Raw genomic sequence first — 23,638 nt, 5'->3', positions numbered from 1 at the left:
CGGAGCTGCTGGGGGACGCAAGAGCCATGGGCAGCACCATGGTGGCCGCTGCAGGAGCCTTTCAGGCGTGAGGCCCTGGTCTTCGCCTCAGCTGCACGTGGGCCTGCTCTCTGGTGTAATCTGCACGTTCACACTGTTGTCACCTCTCATCACCCAGACTGGGATGGCCTTATCCAAGATGGTGCTTGCTAAGTCTGTATGGTGCTTGGAGGCCGCCTGGGCAGCGCTGTGGGTGCCATCCGAGGAACGCTGCCCAGCGCTAACAGACTGGCCCGGAGTTCAAAGGCTCAAAGGGTTTCAGAGAGCATTGGACAGTGCAGCCAAAACACCACTAATGACACTTAGTGAAGAGCTGAAGGACCTGAACTCCTTCAGGACAAACCACCCACAGGTGCCTACACCCCGGTACCTGCGGCCTCCTGAGTGCCACAGCACGAAGCGCACCCCGAGGCCAACAACAAATAAATGGTTCAGAAGCAAACACTGTGCAAAGAGCAACCCGGGTGCGTGTTGCAGCAGTGTGGGCAGATGGCTGTGCTGGCTAACAAACATCAGAGCGGGACACAAATCGTGGGGGTTCGATTGCCCCCACACACAACCGAGCCAGCCGAGGGCCCCTCTGTGGCTCCGAGGCCGCCGTCACAGCACGGGTCAGCCCTCACAGCTGGAGGCCCTGCCCCAGCACCATGGGATGAGAACTTGCCTGGACCAAGCTTTAAACTGAATATTTTTTTCAGAATGTAGTGAAGTTATAAATGAAAATGAAGGAAAATGCAGAGATAAAAATATGTAACAAAGATGTAAAGGAAGTCTGTTAAAAATAGTGTTAGATAAATCACCAGAGTAGATTAGAGTGATAACTCCTCTTGCTTTGATCAGGGTTCATCTTACCTAACATACCCATTGAAAACAAAGGCATCCAATATCAATTAATCATCTGGGCTCCTTCTATATTTAATGGAAAAAATAAACGAACCTCCAGAGAACAACTGTGTCCTTCCAAATGTATGCTTTCCTCTCTCTCCTGTTTACAGAGGGAGCTGAGATACCAGACTTTCAGATCACAAAGTTAGGTAAGATGTATCCAGCTCTAAATACTGAAATGACGGTGGCATTAAAAATGCAGAAAATATTGTATAAGAAAATGGAAAAAACATAAAAGCTTAACAGCTGATCTAAATTATAAATGAAAACTTTTAAGAGCACCAAATTAGAAGAGTAGCTAAAACTTGAACTAAAAATTCATGTCTGACAGGGCTAAAGCCGCCAGAAAGGAGTCTTTGAAATGAACACAGATATCAGAAACAAAACAAAGCCTCGAGGCAGTGTATATCGGGTCTTGATAGTGATGGTAAAATTCTTAATAGGGGAATAGGAATTAGTATTTCTTTTCTGTGTCTGAGTAATAGGAGGACGCTGTACTTTCCCCTTGTAGTTTCCGTCAGCAAAGAGTGAAACACTTTCCACCAATAATGGGAAAACGTGTTAAAAGAGTATCTACTAGAAATACTATTTTTAGATCAATAGGCCTGGGCAGCTTGCAGCCAAAACTCTTACAGTAATTGCATGAGGAGTTATCTGGTCCAGTTAAAGCAATTTTTAACAGATCCTAGAAGGGACCAAGGACTGGGTTGTGCTGTCTTGCACTGATATTCAAAAAGGGAGATAAGACAACACAATTAAGTATAAACATCTTGCCATATCATTAATTGATTCAAACAGAAATGCTGATACAAGATTCAACTAATAAGTAATGTATGAAGCTTTATAGCTTCATGGAAAATAGGTCTTGCCAAATAAATCTGATTTTCTTATTTGAATGTATTACAAGTTTGGCTTCTACAGGAACTGCACAGATGTAATATATTTTCATATGAAGAAATTTAATTGTGACATTCTCGTTAACCAGTTAGCACTATACAAAACAAACAAAGCACATTACATGGAGTAAGAACAGGATAACCGACAGAATTCAAAAAGCTGTCACTGGTGCAGAAAGGCACAAAAAGGAAAATAGCAATGAAGAATAATAAAACTACTCTTGTAACTCCCTGTATAGCGTTGCTTAGAGTCAGAGAAGAAATCAACGTACAGTTTGCTTTTGCCCAATTTAAAAAATACTATTAAATATCAGCAGAAGGCAAATAAAATCATAATAAAAAGACTGAAGTGCAGTATTATGAAAAACTCAGCAGAACTCTACCTGTCCAACTGCTTTAAAAAAGAGGAGTGCTGTCAGTGTGAGGAGTAAGTATCTGCACAGGGTGAAAAACAGGGACACTAAGAACTCCTTGATTTAATGGAGGAAGAACCACATGTACCAGAGCCCATGTGTGCAAACTGAAGCTAAATACATTAAAACTCAAAATAAGGTATACATTTTTAACTGTGCAAGCAAATTTGCATTGGCAGTGGATTTTCCATTTTTGATTTCATCAGTTCAGGAACAGATGTCTTTCTGGAAGATGCTTTCATCAAAGACAAGCTGGCAGGCTCCATATAGAGCTAATAAGGGGGAAATTCAAAGAACCATATTATGCAACATGTAAAACCAAATAATTGTAACAGTCACAGGCTTATAGGATAACTCAGGTTGGAAGGGACCTCAGGAGGTCTCTAGTCCAACCTCCTACTCAGGACAGTAATCTCAGACCAGGTTGCTCTGAGCTCTGTCCCCTTGGGCCTTGAAAACCTCCAAGGATGGAGATGGCACAGCCCCTCTGGGCACCTGCTGCATTGCTTCATCATTCTCCTGGGGAAGAAGTTCTTCCTTAGATCCACTCCTACTTGCCCTTAGTTTTTTAGCAATTTTGGAAACTGGGGAAGTTAATGAAAAGACAATAGATTCATAAATGAAAAGTCTAGTAAGAGACGGCTTCTAAACTAACCTTCTGTGTAATACCGCCTAGCAATGTCATTAAAATTTTCTGACAAGCTTGTAATTTCTGGTAGAAGTGGACTGCATGTTCAAAGTTAACAAATGGGTCCGAAAAACACGGGTTTATCAGATGGGGGTCAGTTATGGTTCCCTTCCCCCTCCTGCAATGCCCTTTCCTCCCTCCTCCATCTCCCCAGTTGCAATGCTGCCACTGGTGCCCACGTGCTCCCTTTGCTCTGCAGTATCCTGCTGTAGCCTCTGCTCTCCTCACCAGTGAGTTACTGATATCAGCATCTGCTGCTGCTCCACACAACGCCATGCTCCCTTGTCCAAGCAGCTGAGCAAGAGGCCGCACACACCATTCGGGCAGTCAGGAGTTGGAAACATGATGGACAGGAGAGCACGGCTGTCAATTCACCCGTGGCTAGGGCGCAGATGAAATTTTGCAGGCTGCTTGTAGAGGTTCCAAGTAGTGCACCTCTCTTAGTCTGCCTGGCCTTCAAGGCTTTCAAGGTGGAAGAGCAGAAAGTCAGGCCGGATGACAGAACAGCCACTCAACCCAATGGAGATGACAGCATTCACACCAGGTCGTGTTTGGGAGGATTAATGTCTGAAGGCTCATGAGTGCTTTGAAAACAGTAGGGGCTACAGAAAAACGTGCACCAGAGCTTGTCACTATCTTAAAGCAAAATATCTGTGCTGATTGTGTTTGCAAGATAACGGCTAAAATGCTAAGGCTGTGGTCATCTCAACCACAAAGAACCAAACCATTTCTGGTGGAACAACTTTTTGTACATTTTGAAATTCGTAATTCAGTTTTGGATGCCCATCTTCAGAAACTCACACTTGAACTCACAAGGGATTAGGGTCTGCAGAAGTCAAGCTGAATTTAGCAAATTATTATCTTCAATATTTTTAGAAGACGGATGTTAACTGTCTGAGCGGAAAAAAATTACGGTGTGCAGAACCACTGGCATAAAAAAATACCTCCCAAATATTAATTCTAGCCATGTGCTCATCTGCACGGGGAAGCTAAAAAAAACAACAGCAACAACAAAAAAACCAGCTACCTCTAAAGAGTATTTGATCATAGCCTTTCTTATTCCAGAATACAAGTGAATTGTATTATGTATTGAGTGTTTTGAAGAAAAGAGTGACTGAACTTCAAGTTTATATACTATGTGAATTAACTATCATTTTCAAGTGCAGACAAGCTCTGCGTTTTTCTAGAACTATCAAGAGGTGCCTATAGCTAAACCATAAAACCCTGTCCTTTTCCTGTCACTGTAACTACTGTGATCCCTCTCCCATTTCTTCCACTGTGTATTGTATCTTTGTTGCATCTTAGACCAAAAACTCTTTGAATAAGGACAATGTTTTCCCATTCATTTTATGGAATGAGGCTCTTGTCCAGTTTAAAGAATTGAAAGAAAAAACACACAGTAATATTTCAAACTTTGGTAATTAACTATGAGCTCAATCCTGGCAGTACGCTATGAAAAGAATAATGGACCCTCAACAGAAATCCAAACAATATCATGCAATACAAATCAGAACCAACACCATCATAACACAAATCATCTACAATCATCGAAGGTTACTGTAGTAGTGCTTGGTGAAACACTGCCATGCCACTGGGGAGTCATATTCTGTACTACAGTAACTATAGTTTCCTGTTTATTTTCCAGTTAAATTCAGAAGAACTGAATTGTTACCCAGAACAGCATGTAGATTATTACCAAATCTAATTCTTCTCCAAAACCTTCCTATTCTTACATGTTCTTGATATTTTAACGAAAAGAGCAGCATATGAACCTGAAATCTCATTAACCATCTGCACCAATATGCAGAGCCAGTAAGGAAATGACTTTTTGCAAATTCCTTGTATTCTATATGAAGTATTTATAATGGTAAAAACAGCAAAGCAGGAATCTCAGAACGGCAATAGTGAATTCCAGACCTGTGGGAGAGAAGGATGCACTGCATTTCTGACATGAAATGGCTTACTTTGAGCAGTTTCATCAGCCCTTCAAGCTGCACCATCAGTTCTCTTCTGCTTTCTTGGAGTGCAGACATCCTCTGTTCCAGTTCATCCTTTCTCTGCCTGTTCAGGTTATATGAAAGAAAAATTCAGAAAATAAACTTTGGGTATTTCAAAACCACGTCAGGAAATTCAGATATAACTGCTTTTTGTCACTCCCCCCTATTTCCAATTTATAAAAATATTGCAAAATACCGTACAATGACCATGAAACCTAAATACAAAAATCATGCTTTTCACTTAAAATCCAGAAATCTACAGTTAACATCTTGGTAGTAGGAAGCTTTTTTCAAAAGCACTGTATTTTGAGAAAAAAAGCCAGCTTCCTTTTAAGAACACTCTTAACGTCAGAGCCAGGCATCCTGCAGAGCTTTCAGACAAGTAAGAATGAACTATGGGAGGGAAGAAAGAAAAAAAAAAAAAAAAAAAGAGGAGAAAAGGCTGCAGATGTTTGGAAAGGAAAAGCACTGGGCTATCACCTATCTGGATGGAGACTCGGCAGAGCTATTTCTGTCCAGCAGAGTGACGTATGATCTTTGACACCTTTGTTCTATTCTACCAGAACCCATGTAACAAGAATAGGAGGCAATAAGTGTCTTTCCCTCTCCTTGGCATCAAAAAACCACTGCATTTCTACAGATGCCTATCTGCGGGAGATCTAAGGAAATATGACCGTATGGTTCGTTTTTATATTTAAAAAAAACACAGAGAAGTAACTAATACAAAGAGAAATTCAAAGACGAACTGTCAACACGTCAGAAGTTCAGTATCTTATATGATTTAAAAAATGCTGGACCCCACAAATCACAAACTTGGGAATAATAAATAACTGTAAGAAAAAGCAGATGAGAAAGGCTTATCTAGTCTTTGACAGTTATTTTTGTGGACATAATAATGTCTTCCTCCAAAGTTAAAGGCACCACATATTGAAGACTGAATTTTTAAATGCCTTAGATCTTATCTATACTCTTACATGATGTACAACGGATAAATCATTCTAGGAATTTTAATAACCAACAGGTTTTAGAAGCACCAATTGGACTTCAGAATCTGGAACTGAAACAGGCCTCTTAATCAGACGAATTGTATCTGTTGAGTATGGCTTGCTTTTATTGTAGTGACTGTGGATACGGCATACAGCAAGCATTCACCCCAACCAGGAAACTGTTAAGGCTACATTACAGAATTAACCAGTTTCTATACAGATTCTTCAAAGAACAGAACATTATGAGCACTATAGTATGATTAGCTATTCATGGTATCTTTAAACTCTTTTTGTATTTTGATTAATGTGGTTATTAAATGCCCCCCCCCCCCCCCCCCAAATATATATAGATAAAAAACCACCGAGGCACTGAAGAGATGATTATATACGCATGGTCACCTGGAATCACAGAACCACAGAATCATTTAGGTTGGAAGAGACCTCCAAGATCACCGAGTCCAACCTCTGACCTAACATTAACCAGTCCTCCACTAAACCATACCACCAAGCTCTACATCTAAATGTCTTTTAAAGACTCCCAGGGATGGTGACTCCACCACTTCCCTGGGCAGCCCATCCCAATGCCTAACAACCCTCTCAGTAAAGAAGTTCTTCTTAATATCCAGCCTAAACCTCCCCTGGTGCAACTTTAGCCCATTCTATCTTGTTCTGTCACCAGGCATGTGGGAGAATAGACCAAGCCTTGCCTTGCTATAGGCTCCTACGTTAAAAAAGCACGATAAACATAGCTCTATACGTTTATATTGTCCCTTTTCTGTAGATCAGTTCAAATTCTGTAGCTTTTTATTCTATAGTTATTTAATAGAACATTCTGGTAAACAATTACAAATAATGTAAAAATCGACATACAGAATATGTGCAGCTCTCCAAATGTAATTGTTAATTAAGAATCAACATCATTGTGTGTATCAGATTTTGGTTGATGTTCTTTTTTTTCTTTTTTTTTCATTTCAGGGAAGAAAAATAGAGGAACTGTTTGTCAATGACAAAAGGTGTTAAATATTATAGGGTAAAAATGACAGGTCAGTCTCTAGAGACAGAAATGGAGAGATGCAGTTTGAGTCATATGCCTGGAACAAACTGATCCATGGCACCTGTGTATAAATGAGCATCCTGAGCACATGCAAGCAGAAGAAACTAAGAACAACAGGACAGAAATGTGTAAGATGACAGATGCAGCCTTACTTCATCCAAGGTTACCTTTGCCAACAATGTGGTAGAGCTGACTCATCCTTATGGGCTGTGTTGTCTGCAAATTTTTAAACCTGTGACAAGCTGATTTTCCACGGATTAACTTTTTCTTGCCTTCATACATGCAATTGAGATGATTTGGTAATGTGTGCTTAAATGTTATTGAAAGCAAGGTCATCAGACACCGCTCACACAGGCTTGGGGAAGGGCTCCTGGGTGGCCGTGACTTGGTGAGTACGTTGCCATCCCAGCTAACCTAATTGTGAACTTCCAGTGTGATGCTATGCAGTCAAGAAAATTAATGTGTGCTTTGAATTTATTAATGAGAGTGATGTGTGGTGCTAAGAAAGCTAAAATTAGTTCTATCTATAGCACCAGTGACTACTTAGGAGACACTGCAGCCAGCCCTGCAGCTTATATATAGAAGAGATGCAGAGGACTTGAGAGGAACTTGACAGCAAGCTGGAGATCTGGCAAACCTGCTGTATGGAGAGACTGAAGAAGTTCACAGAATCACAGAATCCTAGAATGAGGTTGAAAGGGACCTCTGGTTCCAAGTAGACCTCCTCTGAGGTCTCCCCTCAGTCTTCTCTTTTCCAGGATAAACAGACCCAGCTCTCTCAGCCTGTCCTTGTGTGACAGGTGCTCCAGGCCCCTCTGCATCTTGATAGCCCTCCTCAAACTTGCTCCAGTAGTTCTATGTTCCTTCAGTACTGGGGAGCCCAGAACTGGGCACAACACTCCAGGTAAGGCCTCAGCAGGGCTGAGCAGAGGGGCAGGATCACCTCCCTTGACCTGCTGGCAACACTCTTCCGAATGTACCCCAGGTTACTGTGGCCTTCTTGGCCACAAGGGCACATTGCTGACCACGGCCAGCCTGCTGTCCACCAGGACCCCCAGGTCCCTCTCTGCAGAGCTGCTCTCCAGCAGGTCATTCCTAGTCTGTACTGGTGCTTGGGGTTATTCCTCCCTAGGTGCAGGGCCCTGCACTTGCCCTTGTTGAGCTTCATGAGGTTCCTCTCAGCCCATCCCTCCAGCCTGTTGAGGTCATTCAAGTCATTGACGCAGGAAGAGAGGAAGAAGGGAAGGAGTCAAAATCTCTAAGAACTTGCATTCAGACAGGAATTTTGAAAAAGATCGCTTTGGCTCAGCAGACAAAAGCACAGAGAAAGGCAAGGTTTGGAAAATGGCACTAGGCATACGAAGGTTAGAAATAACATGCACAATCCTAGCCCACTGAGCACAGACAAAGCACAGAAGCTAACTGACGAGCACACTAACAGTATGAGGGGATGTGGTATTCTTTCCATCTCTAAAACGAAAGCTCAAATGTCTGTCTGAAATGGGTGGATGCCCTTAGTCCAAGAGAATTTAGGGAGAAATTTCCTAGCCTGGGTGATATAGAAGGACACATTGGAAATCATGATAATTTTTGACTGTTTGTACGTGCTTGTGGTGGTTTTACCTTGCTAGGCAGCTGAACTCCACCACAACTGCTGTCTCACTCCCCTCCAAGTACAGTGCTGTAACTGAACTTTTTTTACATTAGTGAATCTCCTGAGGGAGAGACTATGACAGGGACTCTGTGTCAGGAGTGTGGTGATGGGACAGGAGAGAATGAGGTTTAGCTTTAAACAAGATGGCAGGTTTAGATTAGATATAAGAAGGAAATTCTTTACTCTAACCACTAAGGGCAGTGAGGCCCTGGTGCAGGCTGCCCCAGGAGCTGTGGGTGCCCCATCCCTGGCAGTGCCCAAGGCCAGGCTGGATGGGGCTGGGGGCAACCTGGGCTGGTAGGAGGTGTCCCTGCCGTGGCAGGGGATGGAACTGGATGATCTTTAAGGTCCCTTTGAACCCAAACCATTCTGTGATTCTATGAAAGACATCAAGAAACTGGAAGCTCTTACTGCTCTTGAGATTATTGCCTCACTTCAAAAAACATGTGCTTTATCTGTGGTCTGAATGTGCCTTGTTTCCAATTTAAGCTCTTGGTGCCTATTACATCTTTCTCTGTTGGATCAAACAGCATATCAAGTTGCCTCGCAATATCCTTTTTTCCAGCTCTTGCATAACATTTGTTGATATCTTCTGCTTCCTCCCCAGTTTTTAAACATTTAAAGAATACATACATAGCTATGTAAAGCACATAGCTAGAAAATCTCTGCACTGTTATCATTAGATAAAAGAATGAAAATACCAGTGAGATATGAAATGTACCATAAATAGCACATTCTGTATGAAAAAGTAATGACAGAATTTGAAAGCTTTAAGTTTCACCGTATGGGACAGAATTGTACTCTGCAGACACCACCTTCAGTTGCAGCAGCTCCGTTACAATAACACTGCACTTTATGGAAAACCTTTAAGCATTAATGGGAAGCACAACAATTTTGCTATTTCCTAAGTGGACAGAAAAAAAGTTTACCCCAGCAAATAAAATACAATGTAGTTTTCAAAGAGCTGTTGCTGCCAAGAGCTCAAATTTTAAAATGTACTTTAGATTACAAACACTATTTTTGAAGGTTAAGCTATGAAATTAACCAGCAATGGAAGATGAAATAAAATATAGCCAGAGAATACACTTGTGACTATCCAAACTCTGAAACATTTTATTCTATAAATACTGACAATTTCTCCATTACTTAAAAATGTTAACTTGAAGAGGCTTTTAAGATCTTTCTCCAGCTGTGGCTGCGTGTCTTAATATTTGTAGGTATGAATTTTCATAGTTTCAGTGATTAATCAAATAACTAACACTTACCTTCAACTCCACCCTTTTGTACAATACATAAAAAGCAGTTAAACTATTTTTCTTCTCTGCAAACAGTTTTCTGAACTATATAAAGAATTCATTTTCAGAGACTTTTATTTACATCTAAATCCACTTATAAAAGAACAAATTCTAATATGCTGTCAGTCGTCAGAATTCAGCAGTTCAAAGTAAAACATTAGGGTTATTGAAGATACGCTGCTGTTACGCCATCCAGGATAACATTTAGCATTGTCTGTGCTACAGAGCAGACCACATGGGCTGATTAGCCACGGTACCAAATGCAGACAAGCTTTTAGATATTTCTTTTACCGTAGAAGCCTGAGTTCAGCCAGTAAAGTTGGGTTCTGCTGGGCTTTCTCGGGTGTGGGCTGCGAGGCTTGTTCATGCTCCAGTCTCAGACGCTGAATTTCTTGGAGTATCTCTCTATATCAGCGATAGGAAAGATTAAAGAGGAATAGGGTCAGCCTTTACACTGCTCTTAAAATACTGTTATAACCCTTCAAGCACTCTTTCTGTCAGTCTCCGGTCTAAGTACTCAGATTTGTTCACATATGACTGGCACAGACTCAAATCCAAGACAGGTAAGTTAGTGCAGTCCTATGAATTGCTGTAATACACACAGAACGCTTATTACTTAAGTAGTAAGATGCATGAAATTGCTCGCGTGCCATATGCTGGCAAGGTCTCTTCAAAACCTTTTGTGTGCAGTGGGCTAAAGGACTGCTCTAAGAGGAAGAAGCTCCATTTTCAGCACCACCCGCTCTTGCACATATTCCATCGGAAGGGCTCTGAAGCAGAGGCACCGGTAGCAGGGCTGGAGCTGGTTGGCCTCCCACTCAGCCTCGCGAGGCTCCTGGCAGGCAGCAGGAGTAAGCCAAGCACCAGCTCCTGGCCATATCAGCTCACAGGAACAGAGACGAGCTGCCCTGAGGCCTCACAAAGGGAAGGCAAGCAGCTAGCAGCCGCAGCGTCGCACATGCTCCCAGCTGCTGCGGGTAGGAGATGCATCCCTTGCGGCTCAGGACTCATTTATTAACAGAGAAATAAAATCTTTCTGATCTGAGAGTGAAGATTACAATCTCTAAATCTCTCCCCCTTGCTCTTTCTTTAAGCTGCTCTCCTTATGAAGTTTCATAACAGCACTGATTTAGATCTCCCTTATCTGTGATCTTAATGAATAATTTCAAATACCTGCAGGCTCTCTTGGTAGCGTACTAAAACTATGACACTCACATGGTACAAGGATCAAGGTACACAAACTCTCCAGGAACTGGGACTCCTCCAAATGAACCTTACTAAATCTATTTACCTGGTCTGCTGAGGCTGCCTTGGCAATTCTCAAGGCCCAAGGGCCATGCAAGCCCACGCACCCAGCACAGGGAGACCCGGGTGTAGCTGTGAGGCCAGCACAGCACCGGGACCCCGAGGTGACCTGCTGGCTGGCTGGGCAATACAGTGTTGCTTCTGCAACTGCTCAACAGCCTGCTTTTCAGAACAGCACCCCCTTACTTTCTTTTAGGCAGAGGGACATGAACTTGGCGTGTGGGTGGTGAAGAAGCAGGTAAGTGCAAATGCAGTATTACAACAGAAACAGTTATCTCTTAACAGCCCCTCTGGAACAAGAGGAGGAAATCAGCTCCTACAGTCCATCTCCTATTTTTTTTCAGGCCTCCTAATTTCCTCAGACTCTTTTGTCTTCCAGCAAAAGGAAAAAAATCCTCCTTTTTCCCAACTTATATTTATCCACCCCAGCCTTTCAACCTGCCTGCTCTACTACATAGCTGATTTATTTTCCTGCTGCCACCTGAATGGCTTACCCAGCTGTGATGTTTGCTGGGTTTGAGGGCAGCAATGCTGATACTTGGTATTGGTTAAGATGATTTCAAGAAGATCAGTTAAAAAGATCAACCTGCTCCCTGAGGAATAAATAATAGCACTGCAGCTGCATCAGCATGGTGCTAATTGGTTAATGAGGGAGCTACACCCTTCAACAAAAGATCTAGGAAAACAATCTGGTTAATATAATACAAACAGTTAAAAACAACAAAGCATAGGATTAAAGGCTTTTCTCTCCTCAAATGTTGCTCCTTAAACAATACTGATCAAAGCTTGGTTTTTACCTGTTTTTGTTTTCCAGCTCTGCTATCAGCTGTCTTTGTTGTTTATTGGCATCAAAGTTGAAACCCAGGTCTGTTGGTGGGCGAGGCTGGTGGATGGAGAACAGAGAAAAATTAAACACAGTATTCATTACCTGTTAACCACATATGACACTGTTTGGATCCAGTCCCATGTTTCCTGACTGCCACAGTACAATATTAACAGCCCAGATTGCAAAGCTATTAAAAAAGCTGTGCTGAGCTGGACTGCTGGGGCACATCTGATCACGGTGTCTCAGAAATACTGCTTTAGGACTCATGAAATCATAGGACTCTGGCTACGGGTACCTCTGCCTACGCTATGAATCATCTGTTAACACCATCAGTCTGAGGAATTTTATTTGCCATTTTTTAAAAGACCTTCAGAAAAAAATACAGCATACCTACCTGTTCTTAAAGCACAGACAGGCTTCCCTGGGAAGAGATGCAGTTACACCTTCTATCACAAAGTCTTTTAGTGAAACACTGACCTTCCATTATGTCAGTGAGTGAAGAAAAGTTAAAATAACTTACAGCTAGGGTCAGGATACCTATACCATTGTCGAACATCAGAACACACTGCTGACGGCGTGACTAACTCCTGTTCTCCATTTTTTTCTTATAATACACTGGCACAATGTAGTGTCATTAATGCTTAGAAATAGTTTGACAGAAATATCTTTACAGCAAGGTCTTCAAACAGCTTCTGCAGCAAGCTGATACCAATTTCTCGTGCTTTCTCTAGGTCCAGTTTCTCCCCTTCTTCCAATTCATCAACTCAGCAGTGACGCTGGGGTTAAATGAAGTCTTTCAGTGCTGTTAGCTTTTGTGGATTCAACGATAACTAAATGGGAATCAAGGTTCACTGCCTCTTTGTGTTCGGCACACTTTTCACCAGCAGCCATCACCTGAGAAAAGCACTGTGCAATTAAACAAGGATTTGTACTTTGTGGGAGAACCTGTTAGCAGCTGGGCTGCGGGATGAAGAAGCTGGTTACAAGGACCAAGAATGGTTGGTCCTGGTTGTCCTGGTTCAGTGCATTTCTCCAGTGGAATCCTAAGATGCTGCTTAGGAGGTCCCATGCAACTCAAAACCATCCTGGCCATTAGACACAAGAAGTTCTCCTTGGGAGAACTTGGAGCTGGGGAGACATCTTTTGCTGAGGACAAGTCTCCATGACTGAGGAACAAGGCAGAACATAGGGTCTGCTTCTGGCACCGGGGCATTACTGCCTCTGATTTCCTTACTCTGGCTGTCTTTGGCTCCAGCATAGATAGGGTTCACTCATTTTGGCAGTGCAGATCACTAAGTCCATAGTGCTGTACTTCTTACCACATTTTTGGGAAATGGGGTGTCAGTATCCCCAGAAGCATACTACTGGAGGAGATGCTGCGAGTGCTACCAACCCTCCCAACAGTGGGTGTGCGCTGGGACAGGAGCGGGGAGAAGGACCTCGCAGTTCAACTCTGAGCTCGTCACGTTGATGACATTACCACAAGGATGCCTTGGATGTGGCCGGACAGTCCAGAAGTGGATAAAGGGCACCTGGCAGTCACTGCACCACTGGTGCCAGAAGGACGAAGGCGCCGTGCAGCAGCTGTGCCGAGCCGCAGATCTCCGGGGCTTTGTCAAGAGCCCTGAGTTTCGGCGCTCTGTTTTTGCCTTTTCATTCTCATTTGATCTCAAGATTTCAGAGATTTTTACCACAGCGTTTTCAGAAAGACCTCAGGTTGGGTTCCTGGTTTGAGAAAACACTTTCACAACCACTTCCGGAAAGTGTTTGGTAAAAAATACAGCAGATGGATGAAGGGCTCGGCATCCACCGCTGCTTCCACAAGGTGGGCAGTGGCAGCCCCAGGACAGAGGGGGCACACACCACTACACTTTGGGCTGTTTCAGCGTGCATACCTGGACACAACCACGACCAGACTTTGGCTGAAGCATGGAGAGAGAGCTCTCTCCTTGGGCGACACAACACCCACGTGGTGGGGAGTTCTGTGTGTGGTAAGTGAGCCTTGATCAAGTGACACGACTACAAGCTGGTCTTCTGCGCTTTCCTGAGCGATCTGATGGCTAATTCGGGAGTTTCCTAATGACGTGGAAATTGTCAGTGTGAAAGCTGCTGGGTAAGGCAGGGCCCGGGCAAGAAGAACCAAACCAGCTTGAGAGTTAAAACAAACAGCGTGAGAAAATAAAACATGACTACCAGAGAAAACAGTGCAGAAAGCACTGTCCTTGGTGGCAGGGTCAGAAAGGGCCCTCTCCATCGGCAGCTGGGGGCACAGGGTGCACGCTGCTCCCAGACCGGGCTGGGGGGCCAAGGAGCCAGAACAGGGCCACGATGTTCAGGCGGTGCTGGGGCCTCCAGTGTCGGCAGCAGCACTGCCACCACACTGTCCTTTCTGAGGTGACCTCTCTGTGAGACCTCTGTCCTGTGCTGATGCCACCTGCTATAACCGGCTGGTTCCCCCAAAATGGTGAGTCACAGCACTGATATCCTGTGGTGTCCCCGTGTCCTGCTGCCGGCAGCTAGGAGGACAAGTGCAGGCAACGTGCTTCACCTCTGGGGCCTCCTGGGGCTCCTTCTGAGGCACGGAAACCTTTGTTCTGCCACGAAGCAGCACTGTGCCTATGAAAACAGCCTCGTCCTTCATCCCTTTCTTCAGAAACGCCGTCCAAAGCCTGAAATCGCCCTCATGACCTGAAGTTCTCAAGCCCTCAGGAGCAAAGACAAGACTGCAGAGGAACCTGAGCCTATATTTGATGTCACTGTCCCATTTCACCTGCACAGTCTCCGAGAGGAGGCGCATCCCACATGCTGCTCGCTCAGATGTCACAAGCCGAGAGGTCATTTGGAAACTGTGCAATGCACATTTTGTATGACAGTTCAGTATTTTCTTATTTGTTCTATTGCTTCCAAGAGTCTAGTTATGTTTTAAATATAACTCCAAGTCACCAAATTGTTGGGGTTCGAAAAGACCTTTTGAGATGTCTAATACAACACCCCTGCTCAAAGCAGTCAAGTAGAGCGTGGTACTCAGGACATCATAGAATGACAGAATCACAGAATGGTTTGGGCTGGAATGGACCTTAAAGCTCATCCAGTTCCAACCCCTGCCATGGGCAAGGATGGCACCCACCAGACCAGGTTGCTCAAAGCCCCATACAGCCTGGCCTTGAACACCTACAGGGATGGGACACCCACAGCTTCTCCAGGCAACTGGTGACAGGGCCTCACCACCTTCATAGTAAAGAATTTCTTCCTTACGCCTAATCTAAACCTACACTCTTAGTTTAAAGCCATTCCCCCTTGTTCCATCACCCCACTCCCTGACAGAGTCCCTCCTCAGCTCTCCTGCAGCCCCCTTTAGGCACTGACAGGCTGCTATAAGGTCTCCCCAGAGCCTTCTCTTCTCCAGGTTGAACAACCCCAACTCCCTCAGCCTGTCTGTAGGAGAGGTGCTCCAGCCCCTCGATCATCTCTGTGGCCTCCTCTGGACTCCTTCTGTGTCCTTGTGCTGGGGACCCCAGAGCTGAACGCAGTAAGTGTACATCGTCCAGCTGCGTGTGAATACCTCCATGGAAAGAGACTGCACAATCTATAGGGGCGACCTGTTCCAGTGTTTTAGCACCCTTGCCATTTGGAACCGTTTTCTCCTGTTTAAATGAAATCAATCTCACGTCCATTGCCCTTCAGAGGGCACCACCGAAAAAAGTCTGGCTCTGTCAGCTGACTTGCCACCATCATGCAGAAATAGATAATACGACTCATACGAGTCTTCTCAAGGCTAAAGAAACCCAGAAAAAAATCTGGCTGCCAATTGTTCACCAACATCTAAACCTCCCAAGTCCTCGAATGGCATCTGATGCTCAGCCTGAACATTTGCAAAGGGGATTCCTGTGCTGGTGACTTAAAAAGCACCAGCCAGAGGCACTGGAATTTGATCACCCACATTAGCAGATATTTAGTATGGCCCCTAACATATTTTTAGCCCAGCCTAACTATCTCTCTGAGAAATTCTCAGCATGGTTTGGGATTTACCTTAAGCTGAGAACCATCTGCAACAGGTGGTTTGTAGCAGCTGCACTGTTCGGGTGGGTGAGAGAGCTCAGTATTACAGATGCGGGCACTAGAAGTGTGGTAAGTATGCTATACACAAAGCCTAAGTGTCTATTGTACGCTCAGGAGTGCTCCGATCTTGAGAAATCACACTTATCTCTCACCTAATCTGTGTTACATCGTGAACTCAGGAGAAGAAGAGTCTATATTTTTGCATACCCAGAAAGTAAGAGTATCAGAGTGCCACGGACAGCACCGAGCCTGTTAGAAAAAACAACAGAGACATAGGTCTAATTGCTAGTACGCTTGTCCAGAAAATGTCTGACAATTCTAAATATATCTGACCTTGACTGGGTAATAAGACACAGCTCCGGTGCCAGCCTCCCTAATGAACAGGCATCCTGGGAGGCCGCACGCTCCATCCTTCCTGCCAGCAGGAGTGCAAGGTGCAGCCTCGTGCCTGAGAGCACCCCTGGGATTTCTATTTGTGCTCTCTGGGTTAGGCTTTATATAAAACAACAAAAACAAAAAACAAACACGATGGTCTAATATTAAAAAAAATTTAACTGTCCAGGACACGCAATTTACAAGCTTGGGATAAAAACTCTGCTTACAAAACTGAATGCAGACAACTTAGACGTTTCAAGTAGCTGGGGTGTGAAGAAATTCATCAGGGCACTTAGTTTTTGGTACTTACATAAACCTAAAGCAGCCTCAGAGCTTTTGTGTTCACCTCCAAAAGCACTAAGTTTCTTAAGGCGATGCTCTGGAGGCCAGAACAGGGTATCCATAAAGCTCACATCTGCAAACAATGTAAGAAGGAACTAACAACTACAGACCACTTGGCTTAACCTTAGTTCCTGGAAAGAAAACACAAAATAGAACTGCAAGGAACTACTTAGAAGATAGGCTAAGTAACAGTCTACATGGAGTTTTAAGAAGAAATCATGTTAAAGCAAACTACGTGCCTTCCATTGTAAAAATATAATCCTACATATAGGAGAAAAACTATTAACAATACACTTTCACTTCAGCCGTGCTTCTGACATCCCCTTATGGGTTTTACAGCTTTTCTCTTAGATCTGGTAACATTAAATATTTTCATTAATATCATGGAAGATGTTATAAAGTATTTGCTTCACATCTGCAGACTGTATCACACTGTGACAAGCTCATAGGACTTTAGAGGACACAATTAAAATATAAAATTATGTGAGAAATTCTAGAAATTGAAGAAATAGGTTGCATTCTATCAAGACAAGTGCAAACTCTCATATTTACTTTTAACCTGTCAATTGTATAAACACCTGCATAAAGGCATCAGCTCTGCAAAAAAGAATCTGCAAATGAGGGTGGTTTGCAAACCAAATGTGGTCAGTAACATCGTGCTTTTGCAGAGTCCTGGAATTGGTTGTTTGAAACAAGGGGTGCTGTGTGCTATCAAGTGTGACTTACCCCTGTTCTCTAACCCAGGTGAACTACTGTTCCCAGCCTGAGTGTAACTCAAAAAAAGCTAAGAGTCAACTGGAGAGACAGGGTGAACAAGGAGAATGACCAGAGGTCTATAAATAATGACAATGAGGAAAGTCTGAAAGACTGAAGAGAGTAAAAGAAGGAGAGGAGACAACATAAGAACTTTTAAATATACAATGCTTATTGCAAAGAGGGAAGTGATATATTATTCTTCATGTCCCCTGAGGTAGGAGCATGCTTAGTGGGCTCAAACCAAGCAAGGAATAATTACGTTAAGATTCAGGAAAATCTTTTTATCGGTAGATGAATTTACAGATTGGAACAAATTGCCTCAATGGACTCCATCTGGAGTGGACTCCATCCACTATTTGTTTTTTTTAAATGACTTGGCTGAGCATCTGCCCGAGAAGGCTCATGCAAAGCTGAAGTGGCCCACAGTGGGCACTGCCTGCAGCCAGCCCCCCGAGCAGCCACCGAGCCGAAGGGCTCCGGTTCTCATCAACGCGAGTGCTGACAGCATGTGAAGCATCTACAACTATGGCATCCAACTATTACTTGCATAGAGATAAGGGGTACGATCGGATTTTAAAAAGCCACGTTCAGCTTTAATTTTCATACTTCAGAGCAAGGCCGTTTGTTTTGCCATTTCCACCCTCTACAGATTCCTCACAGGTCACTGTTCTCTTAGAAAGGGTGTAAGAGAAAAACTTCCTTTAATCAATAAACAAAGCTAGGTAGCTTTGTTCTCTCTATTAAAATCCAGTTTGGAAACACATCACCTGCTGGTTCCAGAGCTGCAACTTTTTTCTGAGTATTTTTTCCTGCAGGATTGTAAACAGGAATGTCTCAGAACATTTTTCCCTATACATATGATAAATAATAATCCTATCTTAAAAAGTAAAGTCATCTTTCTTCTAAGATACCCTCAGAATGTCCTATAACTCATATTTCTATCAAATCTAAAGATATTAGAGTTCTCTATTTTCAGCCTTGTGCACTAGATCATAGAATGGTTTGGGTTGGAAGGGACCTTAAAGATCATCTAATTCCAACCCGCCGTCATAGGCAGGGACACCTCCCACTAGACCTGGTTGTTCAAAGATAGATAAATTACAGTTGTTTGAATAAACAACTTCCACTCTCTGCTGCTTTGATTCAAGTCATTTTTAACTTTCTCTTTAAAGCCAGAAAATCTGACTCCCAGGCACCTTTCTGCTCCCACCACCTCTCCAGCCCTTTGATTAGGTTTTCTCTTTCAGTCTTCCTTTTTTCTCTGTTATCATTCTGGTTACTGGTCTCCTTTCAGACTGATTTATAAACCGCTAAAGACCTGAGAGGAAAACGACATTATTTCACAGAAACTAATAAAATATATGACCATCACATTGGCAGTAACAAAGATTGGCTGCTTTTAACCACAAACTATTTATTTATTTATTTATTTATTTATTCAGTTCTTTCTATGATGGGAAGAAGTCTTTGTGTTTAGGTTGCAATTTTGGGTGCCTTTTCTAGTAGCTCAAGAATGGCATTTATTTCATTTATTTCCTCTAGCTGCCTAGAGCCTGGTGGTCCTAAAGCAGACAAACTTTGCAGTACCTGTGCAATATCTGACATTCTACCCACGAACACACCTGAGATCCAAACACACAGCATGCTGGGCACCTGTGTTCACTTTCTTGCACAGATGAGAAGTCATTTAAGTAACTGAGAACCTCCTATCAGTCACTTTGTTCAAAATCAGTAGTCTCAATCTTTCCTTGAGTCATTGCTGATCTATAATCCCCCGGATTGTTTTACAACCTACCCAGGAGATGCCACTATTTTCTCTGTGACAGCCAAGTAGCTCCCTGCAGCCCATAAGGAAAAATGCAGCATCGCAACGAAAGAATTTACCAGGGACATGGAGACCTGACAATGTTTGTCACTACTTTTCTCAAGCCTAGATGACTGCAGATTGCTTTGCAGAGTGAAGAGCTTAATGAGCCTTTGCAGCTATCTCTGGAACTCACTGCTCTTCTGAAAAGCGGATTTCATGGGCGAGGGAAGTATTACTCAGGGTAGAATGATTCTGGAAAGTGGCTGAGGTGCTGGTGGACGCTGTGTGGGACCTGTTTCTGGCCTAAGGGTTTCTAATTAAGTTCATATATCAGCAGTGCATTACATCTTGTGCTTGCAAATACTTCAAATGCATGTTCTGAATACTATTTTTAGGAGATAATATTACGTATGATAATAGAAAGTATGAGATATCATTCAAATGTGCAAATACCAACCCGGGTTTCATGCTGGACAGCCTGTATTTCTTCAGTGAATGAATTCCTCCAGAACACAGGGAAGGAAACCTGCCCATAGTCACTGCTCTCATTGCTGCCCAGCATTTTACTATCAACAAATTCTTACTGTCACAGCTTTCAGTAGTGTCTTGGGTACATGGTACATGATTGCAATGGCAAATGCTATTCTTGTAAATCTAGAATGTGTTTATTAGAGCATTTGCATGTTACTAATAACTACCTAGATGAAAGGTACCTGTCCTCTCTGTGAAATCATATATGGTTCTTAAATCCTCTGCACTGAAAAATAAAAATAAAAACTAAAAACAAGCAATCCAAAACATTCACTTACTAGTCAGCATTCTTACATTTGCACTCCATCTCGCTGGGCAGGTATGAATGACTTGTGTCTTCCAAGATTTATTGCTGCAATTCCTCTCTTTAAACAGCCTAGCAGTTTCAGCTCCCTACCTGCCCAGCAGCACTGAGCAGCAGGGACACATCCCCTTTCTATGCTCAATGTCATTGCACCAATGTGAGATATAAGGCCTTCAAAGTTACTACAACAAACCCCCAAACCCTATTTTTAACATTTGCATGAGAAAATGAACAGTTTAGATATTTTGTCCTCTGCAGCTTTCCTTCTTTGTGAGAAGTAAATATTGCAGAAAGAGAATAATCCTTACTGTTATGGCATGGAAGCAATGCGGAGATCTTTTCTTGGCCCTCTTGGACACAGCCCACAGTTTTCTAACATGGGTTCCTGAAGCCCTAATACAGCATAACCAAACCCTAAAATGTTATAGATCTGTGCAGAAGCAATCTACAAAGTTTATTCAGAGTAAAAGCATTCTGAAGTATGGCAGAGTGTGAAAAGAAAAAAGACTTTTTGATACAGTGACTCCAGTTCTACATCATACAGCAGCAAGACTAAAGCCACAGCTTTTTGAGCTGAAGACTAACATTTTATAAGGTAAAATGTTTTTTTTTAAAAAAAAAAAAAGTTTCATAGCTAAGACAACTCTTCAACATGGCTGAAAGTATGATCACCATCATTTTCTGCTTTCCTGGAGCTTAGCATGAACACTGAATTCTTAAAAGTTCTGAGGATCATCAAAATGGTGAGCCCCATCCTCTCCCAGCAGTAAAATTCATAAGATCGTAAATTCTACTTAAAATCCTTAATATCACATAGGAACAGTACAACCATCTAGCACTGTACTTAAGTTTTCCTATGAATAGGGAACTAAATGTGAGAGAGTGCCGTGCTGGACTTTCAAGCTGGACTGGTATTTGCCACACGGAGCCTTCAGGCCTCAGCTACAGAACACTTTTTTGGGTGAAAGCAGAGGATTTAATGAGACTTTTAAATCAAGCCACCAAAAGCCAGTTTGGCAAGTGGCTGCACTCCTCCATCACCTGGATTTGGAAGAAACTTCCAAAAACCTCTAAAGCTTGCTTCCTGTGGGCATCGTCTTCCCAGTTCCTTGGTGCAAGGACTACACCGTGTCACGGAAAGCCTGCACCAGTATTTTATCTGCCCATCGTTGTAGTGTCACAGTGTTCTTTATGATCAAGACAGAAATAGAAACAAATAACAAAATGGTTCATATAACTACTGTACCCAGAAGAAAAGAAGATCCAAGAATGAGGCTGTGGATTTATCCTGGAAAGATGTACAACAGAAAATCTGATTTACTTGTTCTTTCTTTCTTTAAAAAACATGTATGAAATATTGCCTAATGCCTAAAAGAAGAAAAATTAGATGAAGAGAATATTACAAATATTATTTAGGTTGTAGGTACAGTAGATTTAATGAGATGAGATGAGATGAGATGATGATAGGCTTTTAGTATTGCTTGATGCTGAGGGAAGAAGAGCAACCACATACTGTTTGCAAAAAAGAGCAATATGCGCAAGAACCTAATTATCGTAACTCATCCACATAACTCAACCTAATTACCCACTCATCCATAATTGAGTATTTTCTCATATTTATTAGGTGCTCATGCTTTTCTTAGCAAGGCTGCACAGGTCAGCAGAGCCCTGCCAGGAGCACGGTGTCCCTGCATCCCCCTGCTCCTGCCGAGTGCCATGGGGTGCCGCGGGCTGCGGCGGGGCTCTCGCCATCAGGCAGTGGGAAGCAGCAGGCACTTTGGTTCATAGTCCAGACACTGACCTCTGCTTGTAGGAATCAGCCCGCCCAGGTACATCAGCAGAACCCCAGGAGGACCTTGGAGTGTGCTAACAGAGAAAGGGGGAACAAGAGCTGAGACAGAGCAAGTGGCGCGAGGTGGGAGAGGAGACAAAGGAGACATTGGCTTGGCGAGAGGGAGGCAGTGTAGGACATCAGTAACAGAGGGCCTCAGGTTGCCTTGTGCAGTTTTAGCTATATTCAAGTAATATGGCAACATTGAGGTAGGACCTGATATGTATGTAGAAGGAATTTTATAAGAGAGAGTAGGTGAGCGGGCTGGGGACACTGCAGGTCATTTCAATCCCCTGCCTTTATCAAAACGATAGTGCTCAACAAGAAATACCAAACTTTTTCTTACCTCAGACTGACCACCTGAGCAGATCAGCAGAGGGAGACAAACAGTTCTGCTTTTAGAAGCAGTGATTTAAATGAAGTTTGGCATTTCTTCTCTTATTTTTTTCACTTTATTCATCTAGTCACCTTCTGCTTTTCTCTTTTGCTTTTCATCTAATCGGTCTAGTGTAGCCAGCCAACACTTATTTTAATCCACAGCACTCTGCTGTGACCAAACTGGCAAGCCAAGCATAGCCCTGAGCAAGTTAAATTCAATAAAAAGGATTCTGTCCTCTGAAGACTGTTTTGAAGAGAACAGGAGTAACCCAGTCAAAGGTTCTTCTGAGTGAACGCAGACTAAACTGCTGTCTACCAGTGTATAATTGCACTGGTTGCATGCCATAAGCCTCTGCTGCACCACTAAGTAAATTACATGTATCGAGTGACAGATGATGCATTCTCCTTTCTTCTCCTCTCTCCCCATTCATTTTTCTTCTTTAAGAAGAAACAGACTTGGACTTTAAGAATTAACTCTGAGATCCGGCTCAAAATTATTTTGGCCCAGTAAGACTTCAAGCAAAGGCTTTTCCCCTAAAAATGTTAATAGAATGTATTTGTATTCATATTACAAGTGACATTTATTACAGTAACGAGCCTGCAGAAGGCAGTTTTAACATTTTATCTAATTTGAGAAAATGCAGAAACTGATGGACTGAGTCAGATCCATCACCACAAAGTCCACTGTACAATTTCCAGCAGTGATCATTGTCAGCCACTTCAAAGAAAAGAATAAACAACTTTGCATTAGGCTGTTGTATGAACAGCTTCTGCATCTGGAATTCTCTTAATTTCTAGCAGTTAGAGCATGTTAAAAGAAAAAAAAAAAAAAAAGCATATTAAGTCAGAGAAATAGGGCTGGAGAGGACATCAAGAAATAATTTTGTTCACATCAGCATGTCTCCAATATTCCCAACAGACACTGGTCTATCTTGGTTTTAAAGTCTCCAAATACTCCATAGCTCTTTTACGGCAGTTCGTTCCCATCCTCTACTTTTATTAAGGTCTAGATTAATAGAAAAATACAGGTGAGAAGGGACCTCTGGAGGTTTCCAGTCCTTGTACTGCTCACAGTAGGGCCAATTCACAGCAGGTTGCTCGAGACCTCTTCCAGCTGAGCTCTGACTATCTCCAAGGACAAAGATTCCACTTCCTCTCCAGACAACCTCTTCCAGTATTTGACCATCATCATGGTGAAATGTTATTCTTAATATATA

At 42.8% G+C, this 23,638-nt stretch overlaps 1 protein-coding gene across 10 annotated transcripts in view; it reads right to left on the bottom strand.

Moving 5' to 3' along the window:
* The window catches only part of DTNB (dystrobrevin beta), a 192,809-nt gene that overhangs the window by 54,699 nt on the left and 114,472 nt on the right, over positions 1–23,638 (bottom strand). For all 10 annotated transcript variants that reach the window (XM_032184144.1, XM_032184147.1, XM_032184148.1 and 7 more), the window contains 3 exons: positions 12,010–12,095; positions 10,199–10,312; positions 4,886–4,982 (listed from right to left, as the gene is read on the bottom strand). In XM_032184144.1, the coding sequence (XP_032040035.1) occupies positions 4,886–4,982; positions 10,199–10,312; positions 12,010–12,095 (297 nt within the window). The remainder of the gene's footprint in view (positions 1–4,885; positions 4,983–10,198; positions 10,313–12,009; positions 12,096–23,638) is intronic.

This window comes from Aythya fuligula, chromosome 3, assembly GCF_009819795.1.
Source record: "Aythya fuligula isolate bAytFul2 chromosome 3, bAytFul2.pri, whole genome shotgun sequence".
Classification (NCBI taxonomy): Eukaryota; Metazoa; Chordata; class Aves; order Anseriformes; family Anatidae; genus Aythya; species Aythya fuligula.
Note: the sequence above shows the minus strand (reverse complement) of the source record. Positions and strands in the feature narration are given on the sequence as shown.